Source organism: Polistes dominula, unplaced genomic scaffold, assembly GCF_049000335.1.
Source record: "Polistes dominula isolate Pdom_NZ unplaced genomic scaffold, Pdom_raw_medaka contig_37, whole genome shotgun sequence".
NCBI classification, from domain to species: Eukaryota; Metazoa; Arthropoda; class Insecta; order Hymenoptera; family Vespidae; genus Polistes; species Polistes dominula.
This window is the reverse complement of record NW_028301169.1, coordinates 4,250,186-4,271,820: the sequence shown is the minus strand read 5'-3', so window position 1 is coordinate 4,271,820 and position 21,635 is coordinate 4,250,186. Positions and strand designations below refer to the sequence as shown.

Below are 21,635 nucleotides of genomic sequence, written 5' to 3'. Positions count from 1 at the left end.
ACCTATACGTATTATATAGTAGATAAGTAAGTATTAAATACACATACATATGTATCTTTGTATTTCAGTACCATATACATAGAAACATACAGATACATACTAAATAGTACTGGAATTGTACATAAACTTGGAACGTGTCAAATACTGCGGTCAACCCTACTATACTCGATGCGTTTGGTCGAACTGCAAATGCAGCGAGAAAAGCCGAACCCTGCGGATTACGCGAACCTCGTCAGAGATGGCGACGGTGGCAACAATTTCCAAACGTCGAAAACGGCATTTCGTGATTCAAACCGAACGGTCAGTTTCGAAATTTGTTGCAGCAATTAGACGTACGTATATGTACGTATATGTACATATATATTACATATATGTGTGTGTATGTATGTTCGAGCCGCTGAAACTAGACGAAACTCTCTCTCTCTTTCTCTTTCTCTCGTTTTCAACTCTACAAACGAATAGTTTCTACCTTCATCCTATCAATTCATTATACGTTAGCCGCCCTTCCGTTTCAGGATCTTTTATGTTTGAATGTTAATTATTTAAAACTACATTTTCCAATAAACAAGAAAATTTCTTGTTATTTCTTTTTACGTGTAATAAAAAGATATTTACCTGCTGATTTTATGCATTCATTTTATTGAATTAATATTTCTTAGATCAATATATATATATATATATATATATATTATATATAAACATGTATAACATATTATATAAATATGTATATATAATATATATGAAGTTTTATATATATAACTTCAAATATTTTGAATTAAAAATTAAATACGATAGAATATTTAATATAAATTGTATAGAGAGAGGATTTATCCAGTAATTTCAATTGTATTAACGTGGATAAACTTTAATTCAATTATTTATATAAAATAAAATATTTATTTATATTAATGATTTGTATTATAAAATATTGATCAAATAAATAAAAAATTTATTTTAAGGTTTTATAATTTAAACTGTTTACTAGAGAACATCAAATAAAAAGTTTTTTCATGAAAGAAAAAGAAAAAAAAGAGGGAGAGAAAAAAATCGTGAAATGATACTCGAAACAAGAAGTAAAAGATAGAGAGAGAGAGAGAGATAAAAAGATAATTAATTGCACGAGGGCAAATGATCCCTCTCATAGCCATGGAGTTTACTCTTTTTTATGCACCATGTATTTTTCTTTCTTTCTCTCTCTCTCTCTTCTTTTCACTCTTGCTCAGACTAACACTCTGTGTTACACACTCAGTTTCTCTTCCAATCCCAAAGATGAATGCAATGTAACACGATGGAAACGTTCTGTCATCGTTATTTACGCTTCGTCGTCTTCTCGGCTTCGCCGTACGCTCGAAGAATTTCCACCCACCACATTTTGATTGCATTAGTATACTCGACAAGTCGCCAACAAGTAATATGTATCTTTTAAAGTTGCACGACTCTCTAGTCTGTTATACAAATAAATAAATAAAAAAGAAGACAACGAATATAAAATGAAAATATGCAATAGAATAACACGAAATAGAATGTAATAAAGTATCAAGTAATATTGTAATATAAAAATTAAATCGTAGATTATCTATTAAAATATATATATATATATATATATATATAAAATAATATATTAATGTATTAATCATGTAATAATAATAACATAAAAAATTGGAAAAAAATAATTGATAATCATTTTGGAAACTTTGATCTTGAAAGGAAACGATTAAATTTTAAAATTTTCGAAATCAAAATGATATAGGAAAGACAAAGGTTCTCGAAATATCATGGTATTTTCACAGAGAATACGGTAAAGGGATCCACGATAGTGTCCATTACCGGTAAGAGGTCATCGTTGGGTCCAGAGTTTAGTGGCTACCACGCGACGTCGTCTCTTCCTGTCACTTCCGGTGCTTCCCACCCTCTCTCACGGCATTGCATTATGGGCTACTACCAGTATTATAACGGGACACGTCGTATAAATCATCCCGACTTGACGTGCGTGCGTCGGTACGACCCTACGTGTCACCGCAAATTGCCGAGATTAGTTGTTAGTGACGGACCATGAATTGTCTTTCTCTTCCCTGAAAAAGACAGCCCAGATGACCTTCAAAACGCTTACACTCAAAATTATACGGGAGGACCCTCTTTTCGGTTTTAGACAATTATCCCTTGGAATAAACTTTCCATCTTCTAAACGAACATTTATATTATTATTTTTTAACAAACATCACAGTGTTTATATACGAAATCCGATTATAAAAGAAACCAATTTTATTAATTTTTAATAGAATTTCCTAAACCATATATTCTATTAATATCCACGATATATACGTTGAATGAAAATCTTTTCTTTTTTTTTCTTATTTGAAATATCGATATTCATAGAATCATACACACGATACACAGTAGAGTTGTCGATTTTAGTTTGGGTGGAAATTATTCGAGAGAAATTATAATAGTCGATACTCCGGTGTTGAAACACGAAGTAAAACAAGGCCGATATCGAGGTATACCGTGGAAATGATAGTATACGAGAGAGAGTAGAGTAGTACGAAGAGAAAAGGGGGGCTATTGGGGATGGTGGTGGCGGAATTGTGAGAGAGAGAGAGAGAGAGAGGGGGAAGAGAAGGATAGAATCAAAGGGGTTAGTAGTAGCTCACAGTTCTAATGGAATTAGGATTTCGACGAAGCGGTATAATGTGAAATAGGGACGTGTTTTCCCGAGGGATAAGAAAGAGAAGCTATGTCCGGAATTTGGAATTTCCGTCTCGAACTGCGACGCTAAGTCCCGCCGCGGAAAATGGATTTCGAAATTACTCGCGAAGATAAGCATCTCAAGATGGAACAACAATCCTCGTTACTTCGAACGAATGAACGAATGAACGAACGAGCGAGTGAGTAACGAATGAACAAAATTGGCGGATATTTTAAAGCGACGCGTTACCGAAGAGAAGGGGGAGGGAGAGGTGAGAATGAAGAGGTCGGGGGTTGAGGTAAAGTTGGTTGTGCCTATTTTAAACGGATATTAGTGTATTTCCTGCGTGTTAGAAACACGCGAGGAAATTTCAACGAGTAGCACTGTGGTAGTTACATTTAATTAAGGACACCGTTTGCGTGTGTCACTGTCGATATTAAACGCCTCTAACGAGTTATCGTGAGTAAATGCTAGCTTCTACGTGTATTAAACTTTCCTTTCTTCTCTCTCTCTCTCCCTCTCTTTAATCTTACATTCACTTATTATTATATTAAAGACGGTCTCGTGAACGTTTCGATTTTTCGTTATTACAACAGATGACTCATTTTCCTCGTACTAAAAACACAAACCCGTAAAGTACGCGTACGTTGTTACATTAAGGAAATAAAAAAGAAAGAATATAAAAAATAAAAAAAAAACTAAATAAGTAAAAATAGAAGGGTATATGTTAAAGCGGTCAAATTTCCAGTTGACGACGTGGTTTCTAAATTAGACGGAAAGGAAAGGGGAAAGGGAAAATACAATATATAAAAAAAGATAAAAAAGAAAATGAAAAAGAACGGGATAGAAGTAAAAAATGTTAAAACAACAACAAAAAAGAAAAAAATAGAAAGAAAAACACGGCCAGTTCGCGAATTAAAACGAAATCGATCCTAGCGTATTCTCTCGTATTACAATTATGTCGTACCCGCAACGTTTCGCATTACGAACTTTATAATATTAACCGTCCAACCGGTTTTTCATGAGGCCACTTCTACTAATACGCAACTACGCAGCCGAAGCTTTGCACGATGACAACAACAACAACGGCACTATGACCAAGTTAGATATAGGATTCCACCATCCCATACCACCGAATATCTCTTTCTCTCTCTTTCTCACATTCCTTCTCTTTCTCTCTTATTCTGTGCGCGCGAACCCCCAGAGCTGCATAATAATTTTCCTAATCCTTGAAATACGACGACTCTTCTTGAATCCGTCGACGTGAAAATTAGCTCAGCTACGTGGATATAACGAAAGTGCTCTTAAAAGCATCTTCTTCATGATGGAACTAACTCTTCTCCTCACCTACCGACATTTCTTTTCTTTTTTCTTACTCTTCTTTTTTCGTTTCTTATTCTCCAACGCTTCTTTATACTACACTTATTTAAGAAATAAATAAATAAACAAATAAATACATATACTAACAACAATAAAAAAAAAATAAGAATATGTTTCAAATGCGGATGGAAAAAAATAATAAATTTTAAAGTAAATCTTTTTCATCAATTGTTTGAATAATTTTTGTGCATAAGTTTGTACACGTGTACATATGTATATTTCTTACGTGCATAAATCGAATATTTTATTCTAAATTCGGTTTTTAAAGCAATGACGGGACTGCTTATCCCTTCTTTCTACGCAAGTACGTGATACGAATGAAATACGTTCTCGCAAAATTCCGAATAGCGCTGCAAATCGAATCAGGTCGACTATGAATCTTCCAGAGTGTGAGCGTGTTGGACTAACTCCTTCTCCTTTTCCCTACGAGTTCTGTGTGAGATTTCAGTGAGAACTTTCTAGGAGCCAACGGGACGTTCTAACTATAGACGTAAACCGACGACGCCCAGGGATTTGAAGCTTTGCTATTAGAAACGAGATGGAAAAAGAATGAAAAAAAAAATATAAAAAAAGAATGTGCACACCCTCAAACTCCCCACTTCTCTCGCGTTAAAAGTTAAACTCGTATTATAATATGTGGAAAATAATTAATTTATTCATATATAGAGTTAATGTTCCTCAAAATCTTGCAACATTATGATTACTAGATTTTTCCTTAAAAACTATTAATACAGTATTCAAGATAAAAACAATTTAGAAATAAAATATATTAGTATACTCTTATTACATATTTAAAGTGTTTAAATTGAAAACATTATTTATAACAAGTGAATTATGTAAATGTGAAAATAATTTACTGGTCACTAAAAATCGTACATGTTTATATAATTGGAACATACCCAATTTTTTCGTGTCTAACAATTGATCATCCTTTGTTTTTACTGTTATTTAAATGTATTTTAGCATCAGAATCAATTGACATATCTATTAAAATAAGAATAATATACAAAGTACATTTATCTAACAATATACTTGAAATATTAAACAATTTCCATTTGATATTGTATTAGATGAAAATTTTTAACTCAAAATAATCATCACTGGACAGGAACGTTCAAACAAATGTATATTAGTTTAAACAATTAAAAATGTAAGTAAAATATATTAGAATATTAGACATACCTTAAACGATTGTCAATTAATCGAAAACAATGTATATTGTAATCTAAAAACATGGAGAATTAGTTCGACGTACCTTCCTCTTCGAAATCCATCGTTAAACTGGCACATTGTCCTCTATGAAAGTTATTTTATTAAATGTTGTTTATACGATTCATCCAAAGGTTACATACATATAACGAATGTAATATGCATAGTAAATAAAATTTATTCTTCTGAAAGTCATGTAAACAACAATCAATAAAAAAAATTAGATTAATTTTAATAGATAGCAATGAGTCAAAATTTACAGTGAATTTTTTAAAAGACAGTAAACATCGAACTTATTTATGTTTGTAGACTATTGTATAGATTTCTTTCAATTACTTAATATTCATTTAAAATATGTCGAAGATTCTCAATACTTTGCCACATCCCCACCCATCTTTTTATAATATAAACAAATTACTCTGATTGACTGTGAATTCAATGTCACTCTTGCTCATCTTATCTGAATGTTCTCTCTCTTTTCATGTCGTTTTAAATAACATTTTATCATTACTATCGCCTGAAAAGTTAGAATAATTAGAATTTTAATTGTTTGATTGAAATTTCAATAATTAGAAATTTTTCAATCACGTATTAGATAATTAATTGTTTAAATTTGTCTACGTACAAATGAAAAATAATATTATATTGGGTACTAATTGAATACGATAATATGATACACTTTTATTTATTTGATGAATATTTTAAATAAATTGATCAATATTTATGATAGAAACTGGGTTGTGCGTTGATTTTACTGACAGCATATTTTATTAAATTATAATTTTTTATTACTTTTTATTATCATATTTAGTCGAGATGCACACGCACAATATTTATGGTGCAATTTATATTATTCAAATATTGCAAAAAAGTAAAATTAATATTTATATTTAATTTTTCATTTTACATTGATTATAACAACTTAAAATTTTACGACGATAATTCATTTTCTATTAACGCAACAAAAAAAAAAAAATAAAGAACACTATTTTTCGCATAGATATTTTAAAAAAATATTGTTCATTGATATTTGATCATTAAATAAATATCAAATTCATAATTTGATCATTAAAAAAAATATTATATAATAATAATAATAATATGACACGATTCATTTGTTAAGAAGAGAATCGTCGGGAAGATCGCAGGAAGTGGTTAATATAATGTAAAATGTGTTGTCTGTGTGTATGTGCGTGACAAATTGTTTTACCCTTTCCTTCTCCCTTCATTCACACTGGCTTCCGTTTTAGAGAGACGCACGCTATCTAATTTAACTCGAGATTAATCAGCCCGAACTTTGCCAATCGGCCGTTTAAGCAGCAATGGCGGCGGCAACGACGACGACGACGAACGATATCAGAGATTGGTTGACATTTAACTGCTTAAGAAAAAGAAACTTTTGCCTTCTAATTCGGCAAATCGATTTCTCGAGTTTTACTTAATAAGATTTAAACAAATAGAAAAAAGAAGACTTATTAAGGTTTCTTTTCCTCGTTCGTATATCGCGAATTGACAAATTAAATAGAAAGAAAGAAGAAAAGGAAATAAAGAAAAAAAAATTAACGAAGGTGAATTATTATATGAATTTTGTCTTTTTTCGATAAAAAAAAACGCGTATCACGATGATTATCGTAAAATCACGGATCGATAATGATAAGGGTAAAGCATAACCACTATGCCACAAAAACCACAATATAGTAGATAATATGATAACGACAAGCTTATTAAGTAATATCGATAAATATGGATGCAGAGTAGACATAAATATGCAATACAATATAATATACGAACATATGTAGATAGATGATATATTCTAAATAACATTTATCTCGCGATTCATTAATTAACATTATTTCTAAACCCGTCATAAGTGGACACGCCTCTGAGCACATACGTAAAAGATAATAAACGCATTTGCAATAATAATTATTATTAATATTAATCGAAATTAGTCGAATTAATTAATTTCTCCATCAATTAAATAATTCCTAACAATTTCTATTATTTAAAATATATATAATTTAACAATTAATTACATTTTTCGTTAAATTAACAACCAGAAATGAAAGTGTGCGTTAACAAATTATTCACGCTAGAATGTTGTAAACGTTAAAAGAGAGGAATAGCGAAATGGAGAATGTGACGTGGTGATTCGGCAAATGGGCAAAATTTAGTCAGACATTTACATAACGACTCTATACGGACCAACGATTAGTATCGCGACTAATTATCTAATTAACGATATAAATGTTTCAAGACTATCGAGAACGAGCTTTTAATCCTATACTCTTCGTCGAATAAATCGTTGTTATTTCGTTATATATATCTTTATATCTATATAAAAATTCAGTGCCACATTGTTGGTTTCCAATAAACTTCGAAACTACTGAACCGATCTTAATAAATATTTTTTTTATTTTGTGTTATCCATTTCAACTTAGTATATAGGATAGTTTGTATCGCGATTAATTTTATTTTTTATTACAAATTTAAAGATTCATTATTTAGAGGTTATCCAGGTCTCTAGGTTGTTTAAGTATTCAATAGATGGCGTCGTATTTCAATTCAATTATTTCAATTTACATACGATATAACCTTACTTTTTCTATTTTTTCGTATATTATTAGTTTATGTATTCCATTCTTATTGTGGTATTATTTTATGGAATTATTTATAATTTACTAAATAGTTTAGAATTATATTAATACGACATTTTATAACAAAGCCACAACAACGCGTGACTGGAGCATCCTATGAACATATAAATAAAAAAATAAAAACTTTGTCAAACTTTTCCATTCCTGCTCAAAAATAAAAAGAAAAATAATAGTTAAAAATCTTTCATTTAAATTCGTAAAAAACGCGAGTTTGACATTTCTTTTTCAAAAGCTTTGATACTCACATGTCTCGTGTCCGCCGCGAGCAGAGGTGTGTGTGCCTGTAACAACGAGTGCCGAGGGCATTAGACAAGGATGATCGCGCGTTAGATCGATGTTTCTTCTCTTACTTTCGTTAATTTGAAACGCATATCATGCTGAAAATAAAAATAAACAAAAGAGAAAGGGAGAAATAGAGATAAAGATAGGATAGAGGAGGAATACGCAAGAGTCATTCATTCGAAGCACCGCAGCATAAAATTTAATGTTGGAAAAGCATGCCATTCGTGCGCGCTACGCATTTACATTCGCAGACGAATACCCTCCCTTCCCCCTTTTCCACCGGTGCGGAAAGTTTTCATGCAGAGCTAAATTAACTAGAACTAATTCGCACAACTCCTGTATTCCGCATTCTTTTCTCTTAACTATTGTAATATTATAATGCGTTTAATATGAAAAATACTATAAATGTAATACTAAATAATACTGAAATTACTATAAATGCCCTTGGCTAATTTTCTTGATATATATATATATATATATGTTTATATATTATTTTTCTTTTTTAATAATATTTAATAGATTTCTATTAATTAAATCAGTATTTATAATAAAGTATCAAATTGTATTATAACTAATTATAAATTATTATTTTTATAATAATATTATTTAATAAAATATTGATCAAATCAATGAAAGGTTATTATAATAAATATTTTCTTGTTGAGATTTTATTTCATGGTAGTTAATTAATGTTAATTATTATAATAACAGATTTATTTTAATTATATGAAATAGTTAAGCAAATAGACGACTTTTATTTATACTTATAAGTCTAGAGGTGAAAGGAGAATGATTTCTTTCAAGCGTGTAAGAAGAAAAAACGAAAAAAACGCAAAACAACAACACGCTTCGCTTCCTTTAAAGCAAGTGGAAAGTACTCTCGTGCTATTTTTCCCCGAAGTGAGGAAAACTCGGGCGACGAAATCATTCCGCGAATACTAACCTCTCGTGAGATCATCAAACGTTTTATGATTCGATTTAACGCTTTCGTAGAAACGAGCAAGCAGCTTCCTTTCCTTCTGTCGTATATATTACAGACGAACCAAAGGGTTGATCAAATTTCATTAACTTCGTGAGACTCTTACTTTTATTTTCGCGAAAAGTGTATTACTCAAGTTAAAATTATGTCTTCCATGATTATGACACATATGTCTAATATGTTTTTCTTTTCTCTTCTTTTTCTTTCCCTCTGTAAATTATTGCAAATAATTTTCAATTTGTTTCTTTTTTTTTACAAATTATTACTTGTAATTTTCTTTTATTTTTTCATTCGTGTATAATGGCACAGAAAAAAAGTTAAAACAAAAAAAAAGGAAAGTCTTGCAAAAAAAAATCGAAATAATTATTCGTATAATACCTGCAGAAATAAAAAATATTTTTGTCAACAAATATTTAAAAAATGATCCATTCTCAATCGAAATATTCCTATTTCATTATATTTTTTTCTACTCGTAGATAGTCGAGGACAGACCGCTTTCCTAATTGCAATTTATTGCAACTTCCTGCGATTCCATTTATTGGGAAACGAAACACCTCGAGAAGAATCGTTCGATAAACGTAGATTTATCTTTCTCTCTCTCTCTCTTTTCTCTATCTATCGTTCGTTTTAATTTAATTGCGATTGAAATTCTATGCTTACGAATTTATCGAACGTTTGCATCGAAATAATTGTCAATTAAAATCAAATTGCGGATAAATGAATAGAGAAAAGCTAAAAAAAAATATAAAGAATTCGATCTAATACAACTTTGAATAAGAAAAAGAGAGAAAGAGAATGAGATAGAGAGAGAGAAAAAAAATTTCGTTTTACACGACATTCATCACGATATTTTTTTATTCATGAAACTGTCGAACGATATATGATTAGAGCCTCTCCTTCTCCCCCTCTTTCTCTCTCATCCCCTGTCTCTCTTTCATTTCTTTTGTAAGGAATATAAGCAGTGTATTCAATTTACGAGAAACTCGGGACCTTGTGTTCTTGCTGGAAAATCTATTTGCAAGGGAAAGTTGAATTTCGTTTCAACTTGTATAGAAGGATGGGAAGAGAGAGTAAAAAGCTAACCCCCCCCTCAAACGAAATGTTTATCTATAGAATATTCTACTTCGTGGTCGATCGTCGAATGTTAAATTACGAATACATATATACCCCATATGAATTGCTGGCTATATATATACCTTCGTTATTTGGATAAGCAACTTGAAGTACTTGAATATCGAATTTGAAAAGGTAGCTAGTAAATTTGACCGTTTGTAAATATCAATAACGATTTTCTCGATTCTTTAGTTGAATTTGTTTTCTTCCTATTTTATTTTCTCTGTCAATAGAAATAAACATTTATTCTCTCCTTTTCTCTCTGACACGCACGCACGCACCCACACACACACATAAATTCTCTCTCTCTTTTTCTCACTCACTCGTTATCGTTTTTCCTCCATTCTGTTTTATATACACTCGGAAGGTATCGCGTTTCAAGTTGCAACGTCGTTCCTTACCTTCCCACGGGAAAATCGCGAGATTGAATTTTCTTTGAGAGAAAAAGAGAAAAAGTTGGTAAGTAAGAGGGAAAAGAAGGGGGATAGGTAGTAGCGAGCTAAAGAAACGATATATCGAATAAGTCGGTGGTATCAACGGGAAACCAAGTGTACCACCCGGATCAGAGTGACATTGGACCGGATGTGTCATTCAACTTGACGACCAAGATAAAGGACTTCTCTCTCTTTCTCTAGCGATTTTTCAAATTCCTTTAAAGGTAGAAATTTTTATCAATGAAGGAACTACTTTTTTATTGCTATTGCTGAAAATGTATATTAAAATTTGAAGAGTTTAATTGCGATAATTGTATCAATATCGTTTATTTTTTTATTAAAATCATCTAATTACCAGATTAACAATACTACGATTATACGAAGTTAAATAAATCCCTATGAATTGATAATGAACAACAAGTAGATTTGTTAGAAGTACTCTCTGTACGATGTCGCATTTGTATTAATTTGTTTTATACTTTTTAAACCGGTTGAATGGTCCGTAAATTTTGTTCTTTATATTATATTTTTCGTAAAAACGTAAAACGTAATAGAAAAATTAAATTTTTCAATTTGTTACGTTAGAATAATTCTATCTCGATTTGTCACAACGTTCAAGTGTTTTACTCGTCGTTCAAACACTTTTATAGAAATTCACCAACGTAGAAGTACATACATACATACATACATATATACATACATACACCCACACGTTAGGAGTTTTCGACATTATCCTCTTCATCCTCGTTGGTTGATACCCCCAAATAGACACAAGTTTTCGAGAAATAGAGGAGGAAATAAGAGAGGAAAATTACGAGGTGTCTCTTTTCTAAAGACGTGTTTCCTCTCTTCTCATCCTCATCCTCGTCCTCTCTTTATGTGCTTTCCTCCGTAGAAAGAAAGTTCGAGTTCGTTGGAGCTTACCTTTCATCGTACGAGAAGATAAAATAAAAAGAAAATAAAAAGAAAGAGAACGATTGTAGCACAAAAAGTAAAAGGAGAAAGAGAGAAAGAGAGAAAACATCGTGTAGACGAAAGTTGAATAGTAATTAATTATACGAGCTTGTCGTGTCATCATCTCATGTTAGAATATAAAATTAAATTACCTTATACATGGTATTTTAGTTCCTGTTCGCTACCCAAGGAAAATGACGATTCTTATCCCACAGTTTTTCTACAAAAAGTCTTCAACAAGAGAGAACATCTCTTCTTCTTTATTTTTCATTTACCGATCGGAAAAGTGTACTTTCCTCCTAAAAGTCTTTTCACGCATAATTGACTCGTTGATGGATGATACTATGGTAGTTAAACTAGTTGTAAGTTATACTTATAGATATACATAGGGTGAGTTAGCAAAAGTTATGTTAAAATAATTTTTGGAGGACTATTATTGACAGTTCTGTTAAATTCTAACGTATTTTTAATAATAGTAAAATTAATTATATATTATTAATATTATAGTAAATTATATTATTAATAATATTAATTACAAATATTATAATTTAATAATAATTTAAAATAATTTTTTGAGTTACGTTATATTACAATTATTATATTTTTTTTTTTATGTAATATTAATTAGGATTGCGTGAAATTATTTTTGCATCGAAAAATATCAAGATTTTTAGAATAATATTGAAACAGTGAAATGTTAGAAACATTTGGGATAAATTTTGAATCTTAATACCATAGAGATATTACAGATAGAAGAAACAAACCATAGGCGGTTGTGTAAGTGGAAATGTCTCAGCATGAATATAGCAGCAAAAAACGAAAGGTTGATGTTGTCTCTCTTTAACTCATGCGGTACACACATATTTATATATCACATATATATATATATAACGCAAGAAAGAACAAAAAACTCGCAAGTTAGAAAGAGACAACATCAACCTCCTATCTTCTATCTCTTTTTATTTCGCCGACAGGTTTTATGCTGGCTTGTTTGCTCTATGTGTAGTATTTCTATGCTTTTAATACACCTTTATAATTATAAATTGAAATAAAATCCAAGAATACTGATATGCATAAATAACATTTGGCATAAACGAAAAATTATATAACGTTTTCTAACAATTATTAATTTTACTTTTGTATAAAAATGAAAGATAGATTATAACGATTGTAAGATACTGTTTGTTTAATTCCTATTTAACGGGAATCTAAATTTATCATGAATTTCTTCATTTTTTTCGGTCATATGAACAAAAAAAAAACACCATCCACTTTTTGAACCCGTTGAAAATAGTCAAGACTTTGAGACGCGACAGACTCTCAAGTTCGCGAACTTTTGTTTTGTTGAAAAATTCAAGGGTAGAAAAGCCTTTAGTAGAAGAGTTTTGGATTTACGTTGGATTATTTACCCGACTCCTCTTTCTCGTGAAAATATACGAGGGAACCTTCAACAGTGTCCTCGGATTTCATAGTGTCTAGTATTATACTTAATGGGTGTGTGTCCTTCTTCTTCTACTAGACACTGAACTAAATTAAGAGTGAAAGGAACAGAAAGAGAAAGAGAAAGAATAATAGCCATAGCAGCATATCTTGACATTTTAATTCGATCATCTGCTAAGAAAACTTCATCGTTAAAGAAATCACGTTTATTAAAAGTATACTTTTAGGTATATTACTCGAATTATTCAAAAGATCCAAGAACTTTTTATACAAAAGTATAAAGATTTACAATGATGGAAATAAAAAAAAAAAAGGAATGATAAGACGAAATCTTGAAGAGATAAGAATATTTTTTTGTTTGAGAATATTCTTAAGTTTTCCGAGTTGGGATGAATGAAACGAATCGATTTAAATGTTTCCACAAAAATTTCACTCCGTCCTATCTTATACTGTGAAAACTACGTATTTCAACGAATATAAAAAATGAGAGGATGAGGTATAGAGAGAAAAACAAAAAGAGAGAGATAGAGATAGAGAAAAGGAGAAAGTGGTAGAGGAAAAGGTACGTTTTCCACGCGACTATTTCGATCCTCAAATGGAAATGCTCAGGAGACTGGAAAGAGCTTGCGTTCAAAATGGTATTAATACACTTCGCGGCACATAGAGACAATCAGATAGATAACGGAGAGATGAACAAGAGACGGGGGACAGAGAAGGAAGAGAAAGAAGGGGGCCGAGGTGGTGATAGTTGTAGTAAAAGGGTCGGGAGGAGGGTTGGAGACTGCCGGACGAGATTAGGTCGTCTGCTTAGCTAGAGGAACTGGATTCGGTTACATTTACACATTTATGGAATATCGATTTCGAGTGAGTGTGCTCAGAGGATGAAGAAGAAGAATAAGAAAAAATAAAAAAGACGAAGAAAAAGAATACAAAGTGTATGAGAGAGTAAAAAAGAAAAAGAGGTGTGATAAAATAAAAAGAAAGGAAAGTATTCATGTATTCGTCGTTTTAGCAGATTCTAGCCCCGAAGGCAGATTGGGTTGAAAGAGGATTGCATGTGAGAGAAAAAGAGAGAGATATTGCAATTCGATGGTATTATAAATTTACTCGCAATAATGTTCGACACCGAGTTGCCAAGGATCTTTCAACGGCAAATATATTCTCGAAGCAATCGAATTTTCTTGACAAAGCAAAGGAGGACAAATGCTTTTTATCATAATTTTATATGTCCAGATATTTGAAGATAAAAAGAAAAAAAGAGAAAGAGAGAGTCTAACTTTTTTTTTTCAAAGTTATACATCGAAGAAACAAGATAACAAAACTATCGTTGAGAATACTTGAAAGTGTTAGATCTGAAGTACTCAAAAATTTGAATATAAGTAGAGACACGGTATTCTATATGATTTGCGTATGAACATGCATATATTGGAATGTATTATATTATATATGTATTTACGCATGTAATATTTATGTACATACATATATATTTAGAGATGTGCAAAGAGACGAAATACGCAAAGATGAGATTAGAAAGAAGATCGTTGGTACGTAGTATACACATACGATACGTGATTCGTTCGTTCGTAAGCTCTAAAACTTGGGAACGACTCGGAATAAAATATGATTCATGCCCTGTTCCAAGATAAGACACGTAGGGGCGTATACCAGCTGTGCAGCCTTTGACAAATCTCCGGTTATAATTCTTTCCTTATTCTCACGCTCGAAATTTCTTCTTCAGTTTTCGTATTTCGGTAATACTTAGTTATACCTACCTGCGAAAAAGTTCGCAGGTGTGAAAAGAAAACTAGTAAAAAAACGAAATCTTCCTGAGAAACTTTATGTCATTTCTAATATTTATAATTTAATTCTAAATTAAAATAATAATTCGATTTGAATTTGCCAATGATAAACACATACTTAATCCGTTATCTCCATTTATTAGGGCTTCAGATTATCCAAAAATTTTTTGTCGGTTAGTTAATTAATAATCTTTATAATCGTTATATTAATAATTTCATTCAAATAATAGAAATATTGAAATATAGGTAATATTAGAATTGAAGTAAACATCACAAACGCATTAAATAATATTATAATAATAACGGTTTTAATCATTTTATATTTTAATAATCGCATAAAATGTGTTTATCTTTAGAATTATATCACAAGAGAAACTCACTATTTTTATTACGTGAAAGATAAAATTTATATTATATTTCAATAAAACCGATTATAGACAAGTCAACCAACACATATAGAAAATCATCAATAGGGCTTAAATCAAAAGATTTAAGTATTTCTCTCAAAAAGAATATAAGTCCAAACACACATACACATACACCTAAAGACACACGCACGTATACACACAAAAATCAAATAATCGTAGTAAAAAGGTTTTACGTTAAAACCGAATAAAAACATAGAAAATATATATAATATATCGCCAATTTTTACCATCGCCTTTTCATAATCTTCCTTTGCCGAAATCGAATTCTATCTCTTTCACTGATTATTTTCTTTTTTTTTGTTCTTCTTTCAAACTAACCGAATGATGCTTTGACTTTTTAAGCCGATCGGGAGGGAAGCACGTTAGTGAACGTCGTTGTTGCTGACACAGGTGGTCGGACGTGAAGCACGGCCCATTTACCAATATGTCTGGCTTGTCTGTCGACTCCTATATGCGTCACGCACATAGCATATATGAAACTATATGCATGTAAACGTAGAATATATGTGTGCGTGTGAGCGGGTTCATGTCATAGAATACGATCGCTCGGAAAATTCGTGAATTTTTACAAACGAGCTTAACCTCTAACGAAGCAGTCGACTTTGTCCACATGAACGCATTGCATCTACTACTACTACTACTACTACTACTACTACTACTACTGCACCTGTGCTACGTAATCATATTTTTTTCTCCCCCTTTTTTCGAATTTTTTTCCTTTTTTTGTTTTTTTATTTGCGAGACTAACGCGGTCTCATCGAATTTTTAATGCGTATGAACAACGAGAATGATAAATCTCGTATTTTTGTAATTTATACGCCATTATTATTATTATGTTCTTTTTTTCTATGACTTCTTTCCTAACTTTCTCTCGATATTCGATATTCGATATTCAATCGTAGAAACGTTATTGTTATTTAAACGTATAAAAAGTAATAATTCGTTCGAAATAATTCATCAAAAGTAAATTCGTATGTTGAATTACGTATCACTTGAATGAATGTAGAAAGAAAATTATTAGTTGTATTATTATCGTAACACAATCATACGTCTGTCAATTCGAGTTATATGAATTACCATATCCACCTTCCATCTATTACTATCTAACCATCTATCTGCTAATCTCTATCTTTATCTTCGAAAGATTATTATTAGAATTTTAATGAAGAATATCTGTTGTCGGGAAATATTTATGAACGAATGAGTTAACATCTACAGATAATATCGTTTTCCTATCGAATAAATTGATATAGATACAATCGATTAAAGAAAAGTTAAGTTATATCTCGAAAGTTGATCGTTAAAAAAGAGAAAGAGAGAGATGAGAATAAATCTAACCATAAGTGCTTATCCGAACAAAGCTAAGATAAGATTATCGCGGGATATCGTCCCGTTAACAAAAAGAAAAAAAAATTAGATAAAGCGGAAGAAGAAGAAGAAGGAAAAGAGAAAAATCGGAAAAGACTAGACGATATTTCTCAGGAGTTTTGTTTTCTTTTCTTTTTTCATCTGCATCGTACTCACAATCAAATAAGCATTCGATCGAGTGGTATATATACCTTTCATTGCTCAACAAAGAACTCGAAACTGGGTGGATCGAATCGATTAAAATTGAATAGTTGGAACGAAACGAGGCGGTTCTGATAATTGAAAGCCGTTCTCCAATCAGGGCAGATCGAGAGCTCAACGAAGACGACGAAGACAACGACGATGATGACGAAGAAGATGAAGAAGAAGAAGTAATCTCGGAGGCATTTACTCCTCTTTACTCTCTTCCCATCTTTCAACAACTCCTCGACTCTCTTCCACAATGCTTCCTTCTTCTCAATCTAAATATTAATAGTACGATGTACCATCGTCGACAGTTACGACGATATCGTTACGTAACGAGATTTGAAAATACGGAAATAAGTGCATAAAAGATGACGTTAAATTATTTTAATATTTCGCAAAAAGAGAAAGAAGAACTTTATCATTTTTTTTACCTAAATATACCTACGTAATATTATTATATACGTGGGTATTAGGGTGGGTCAAAAAAATCAATTATTTTTTTTACAAGTGCCACGGAAAAATGGGTTGCTAGATACCTTAAACAAATTCTTACCAAATATGAGCTCCTAATTTTAATAGAAAGATCCTCCGCATCTCAGTTTTTTCTTTTTTTCTCAGTCTAATAAATTCAAATTCATACCTCATTATTTATTGATTGTACAGAAAAATGTTCTACACGAATTTTGTAGGAAATTTAATGCTCTACAAAAAAGGTATCTTATATTTTTTCCGTAAACCTCACCATTTGAATGATATTGAAGATTTAAATTTGATGATTTTTAGACAAATTTCATTTTTGTTTATAAATTTTATAACTCGACAATAAATGACTATTATAAGATGCGCAATACAAATTTTTGTAGGAAATTAACTGCTCTACAAAAATGGTGTCTTATGTTTTAGCGATTAAATTAAGCGTTCAAAAGACATTCAGAGACAGAAATCAGTACACATGAAAGTTTGATAATGAATATCTTTTGAATGCTTGTAGAGCACTAAATTTCCTACAAAATTCTTCTAGAACATTTTTCTGTACAATCAATTAATGATAAGGTATGAATTTTATTCTATTGGACTGAGAAAAAATAAAAAACTGCGATGCGGAGGATCTTCCTATTAAAATTAAGAGCTCATATTTGGTGAGAATTTGTTTAAGGTGTCTAGCAACCCATTTTTCCATGGCACTTGAAAAAAAAAAAAATAATTGATGTTTTTGACCCACCCTAGTGGGTATAGGTGGAGAAGTTTGAATCCTAACGTATAAACATTTTCTTTTTCAGTAAAATTCGCTGTTATTTAAAAATGGAAAATAGAAATTATCTTTTTCGAGGAAGATTAAACATTTTAACCCACCCACGTGTATATATACTACTTTAAGTTCGTAAATAAATGTATTTATTATTTTGCATTTAATGAATACAATCTAAAATTTACTTCAGAAAATACAAGATCATCTTAAAATTTTAATTATTAAAGTTTACCCAAGCTAATATAAACTTATTTTATATTTTAATAACACAGATTAAAATATTAAAATGTTTAAGCCAAGAAAAAAAAAAAGAAAACATCCTAATGTATACATATAAATATTGTAATATTCGTTCAATATTGTCGTAATTAATTCCCACTTGTCAACACTACAGAAACTTCGCAAATAATTTATTCGGTCACGTTGAATTCGATCATCGTTTTAATTCGATACATTCGACCTTCAAGTATTAGACGACAAGCTGTTGAATTATTTGCAGAATAGATGAAAAGCTTGTTAATATCATTGAGTGTATTTGTATGCTAATTAGGAGCTTGACGATCCATTATGTATTTCTTCTAACAATAACACATATATATACCATCAGACACGAATAGGTGGTATTTGTTGATTTGAACGTTTGTATTGAAACAAAAACAGAGAATCGAATGAACGTGTGTGAAAATAATCGATTCTGATAACGACAGACACACTAGATGACGATATACACTATACGCACAAAAAAATTCTTCCAATCGTTAATTAAATGCTATTATCGAACGGTAATCCTTTTCTCATTGAAACAACGTCGTTAAAAATGCTTATAGAAACAATCGAGAGACGCCAGCTGATGAAAAATATTTTTCTTCTTGTATTAATTCTGTAAACATGCTTACAATATTATATAGACGTAAAAAAAATAAATTGATTAGAATTTAATTAAATTTTGTCTAAAGAGAAACTGTAAATTGTTCGAAAAACGTTTTTTTTCGCAAATCACGAGAAAAATATTCAAAAAATTTTCAATTATTTTGACACAGTAAGTAAGTAGTATTACATAGGTCAGCGTTGAGTTAAATCTATAAGAAAAATATTTGTGTTAAAATTTCTTTCCCGAATGAAGAAGGAAAAATAAAATAAAAGAGAAGAGAAGGGAGAAAGACGACTGATACGATAGGAAGGGTAAGGAAAAATGAGCTTCGAGATCGGAACCATTAATCTTACGATCGCAAAAGTAGGAAAAGGTTTGCAATCGAGAGAGGAGATGCTGCTGCTAACTCGAAAAGTTTGCTGGACTACTACCGAAGCTATCGGCGGAAGGCAAATCCGTATGGAAATAGAAGAGTTAAGGATGGGTGCAACGACGTGCAGCAACATACGCTACCCATCACCTATCTATCTACCTATCTACCTACATATATACTTACATATATACATATATATATATATATCTACCATCTACCACCATTTTCGTTAAATTGGACCAACTGAGAAATGGAGAGTAACGTACTAGTACGAACTACGTACATATATATGTATATATGTACTCGAATGCGAAGGATGGTGACGAAGGAAGGATAGCTTAAAGAAGGAGAAGAATGAAAGGGGGAAGGAAGAAGAGAAGGAGGGAGGGAAAGGGTTTGCAAGCATGAAAGCGGCGGGCCAGAAAAGGTTCACGAACGACAGCCGACAAATGGACGACCGTTCGTATCCAGGAACGTATTTCACGGGGATGGACACTGACCAGCAGACACTCTAGTGCTGCTGCATCGAAAGCCAATACCGAGAAGGCTTGACCTTTTCCGGGCTGGGTATATCCTTTTGGCAGTCATTGTTCCGAAACTTCCTGTTCTCTTCAAATATTCACCTTTTATTTTTCCTCGAACCATTTATAAATTTTAATCATCGATACAATTTTCGCGACTGGTATAGTAACGCGTTACGCGTGAAAAATTTCAAAGCGTTACCCGAATGGTTCTTCTCGTATTTTCGGCACACCGTGTGAGCTCTGGATAGCTATATAGATAAAGCAAATAAAAAATAAAATAAAAAAAGAAAACAAATAAAAAAAATTGAGATCGAAAACCAACAACAAAACTAAAGCGAATAGAGAAGCAACGAAAAAAAAAAAAAAAAAAAAAAAAACAGAAAAAAAATAAATCCGATGTCCTCCAGCGGCAAATTCGTCCAAACTGTTGGAATCCCCCAGCAATGATTTATAGGCAAACTTTGCCATACGGATTTAATCCCAGCGCGAGGAGTGCGCGTGTTTAACCACGATTTGTCCGAAGTTTTAACCGGGTTTCATCGGGGTGTATTTCGCATCGCCACGAAGATTTTCATCGATACTTTCCCTATCCCACTTTTCCTCGCTTTCAAATCCAAACGAATTTTTTGTCCAAACATTGAGAGAAACGAGGAGAAAAGAGAAATATGGAAAAAATCTAACTTGTCGTTTAAAATATGTCGAAATTTTTTGAAAAATCTAATAAGACACGATTCCTTATACGAATACACTTTTAATGAAAAAAAGGAAGAAGTACATACTTATATTTTCAATTATTATCAAATGAAAAGAAAATGGAAAAAAAATCCTATTTAAATTTAGATAAGAAAATAAAATGTCGGAATAGAAACAAAACACAGTTTGAAAGTGTAGGAAAAGTTAGAAGACAGCAGAGCGTCGGATTGTCGAGAAGGTAACGTTTATGTACCGCCAGTTTCCGGTGCTTCTTCACGTGGTAAAGAAGAAAGGGATAAAGGAAGTAGGGAGAGAGGGTGGATTCCGGACGGCGTCGTTACCGTTTGGGATCTAAACTCACGCCGCTCGATTCCCAAGGCCCGTACGTTTTCCCAGGCAGCACGCTGCGTGGGGTTTTATGGGAGCGGCCGGAGGTGAGGTGAGGTGAGGTGAAGCGGAGTAAAGTCAAGTCAAGTGAAGTGGCGGGAGGAGGAGGAAGAGGGAAGTCACTCTGGGAGGTGGTAAGGTCGCCGAGGGAGAACGATCCAATTTATCGTGTATCCGGAAGCGCTACGTCACTGCCTTCGGGCCAAGACGCTATCCTTCCTTCCCTCCTCAAAGCGATCTCAAGAGTTTTCATTCGAGAAGAGGTGGAGGAAAAGATGGAGGTGAAGAAGGTGGAAGAGAACGTCAAGGTGTTCGTTCAACCGAGAGATTGCTCCTCTTCCGCGGCACAAATTTTTGTTGTTGGAGAGGAATTCTAGAAGGGAACTCCATTATACTCGAATAAATCTTCGATCGATGATCCCTTCTTAAGAATTACAAACTCTTACAAGTTAATTATACCGAGTTAAGAGTAATATAGATATTACCAGATGAGTGTCATTTGAGAACGATAATGATACTACTTTGGAGAAAGATTCTCTTTTATATATTTTTAAAGAGAAAGAAACTAAGTTATAACGTTGAAAAATCTACTAACTTTTTTTTTAGAGAAGAGAACGATAAAT

General features: G+C 31.8%; 1 protein-coding gene and 1 long non-coding RNA gene across 13 annotated transcripts in view; both read right to left on the bottom strand.

The window, feature by feature from the left end:
• Nucleotides 1-21,635, bottom strand: part of LOC107066989 (discs large 1) — a 419,075-nt gene that overhangs the window by 122,369 nt on the left and 275,071 nt on the right. For 11 of the 12 annotated variants that reach the window (XM_015322081.2, XM_015322083.2, XM_015322090.2 and 8 more), the window contains one exon: nucleotides 8,178-8,213. The exons of the other annotated variant lie outside the window; for it this stretch is intronic. In XM_015322081.2, coding sequence (XP_015177567.1) covers nucleotides 8,178-8,213 — 36 coding nt within the window. The remainder of the gene's footprint in view (nucleotides 1-8,177; nucleotides 8,214-21,635) is intronic. 12 annotated transcript variants of the gene reach the window in all.
• On the bottom strand, nucleotides 1,192-5,490 carry LOC149030449 (uncharacterized). Its single transcript, XR_016178794.1, has 3 exons — nucleotides 5,249-5,490; nucleotides 1,828-2,072; nucleotides 1,192-1,445 (listed from the first exon to the last, which is right to left on the bottom strand). It is a non-coding gene; the product is annotated as an uncharacterized LOC149030449 (long non-coding RNA).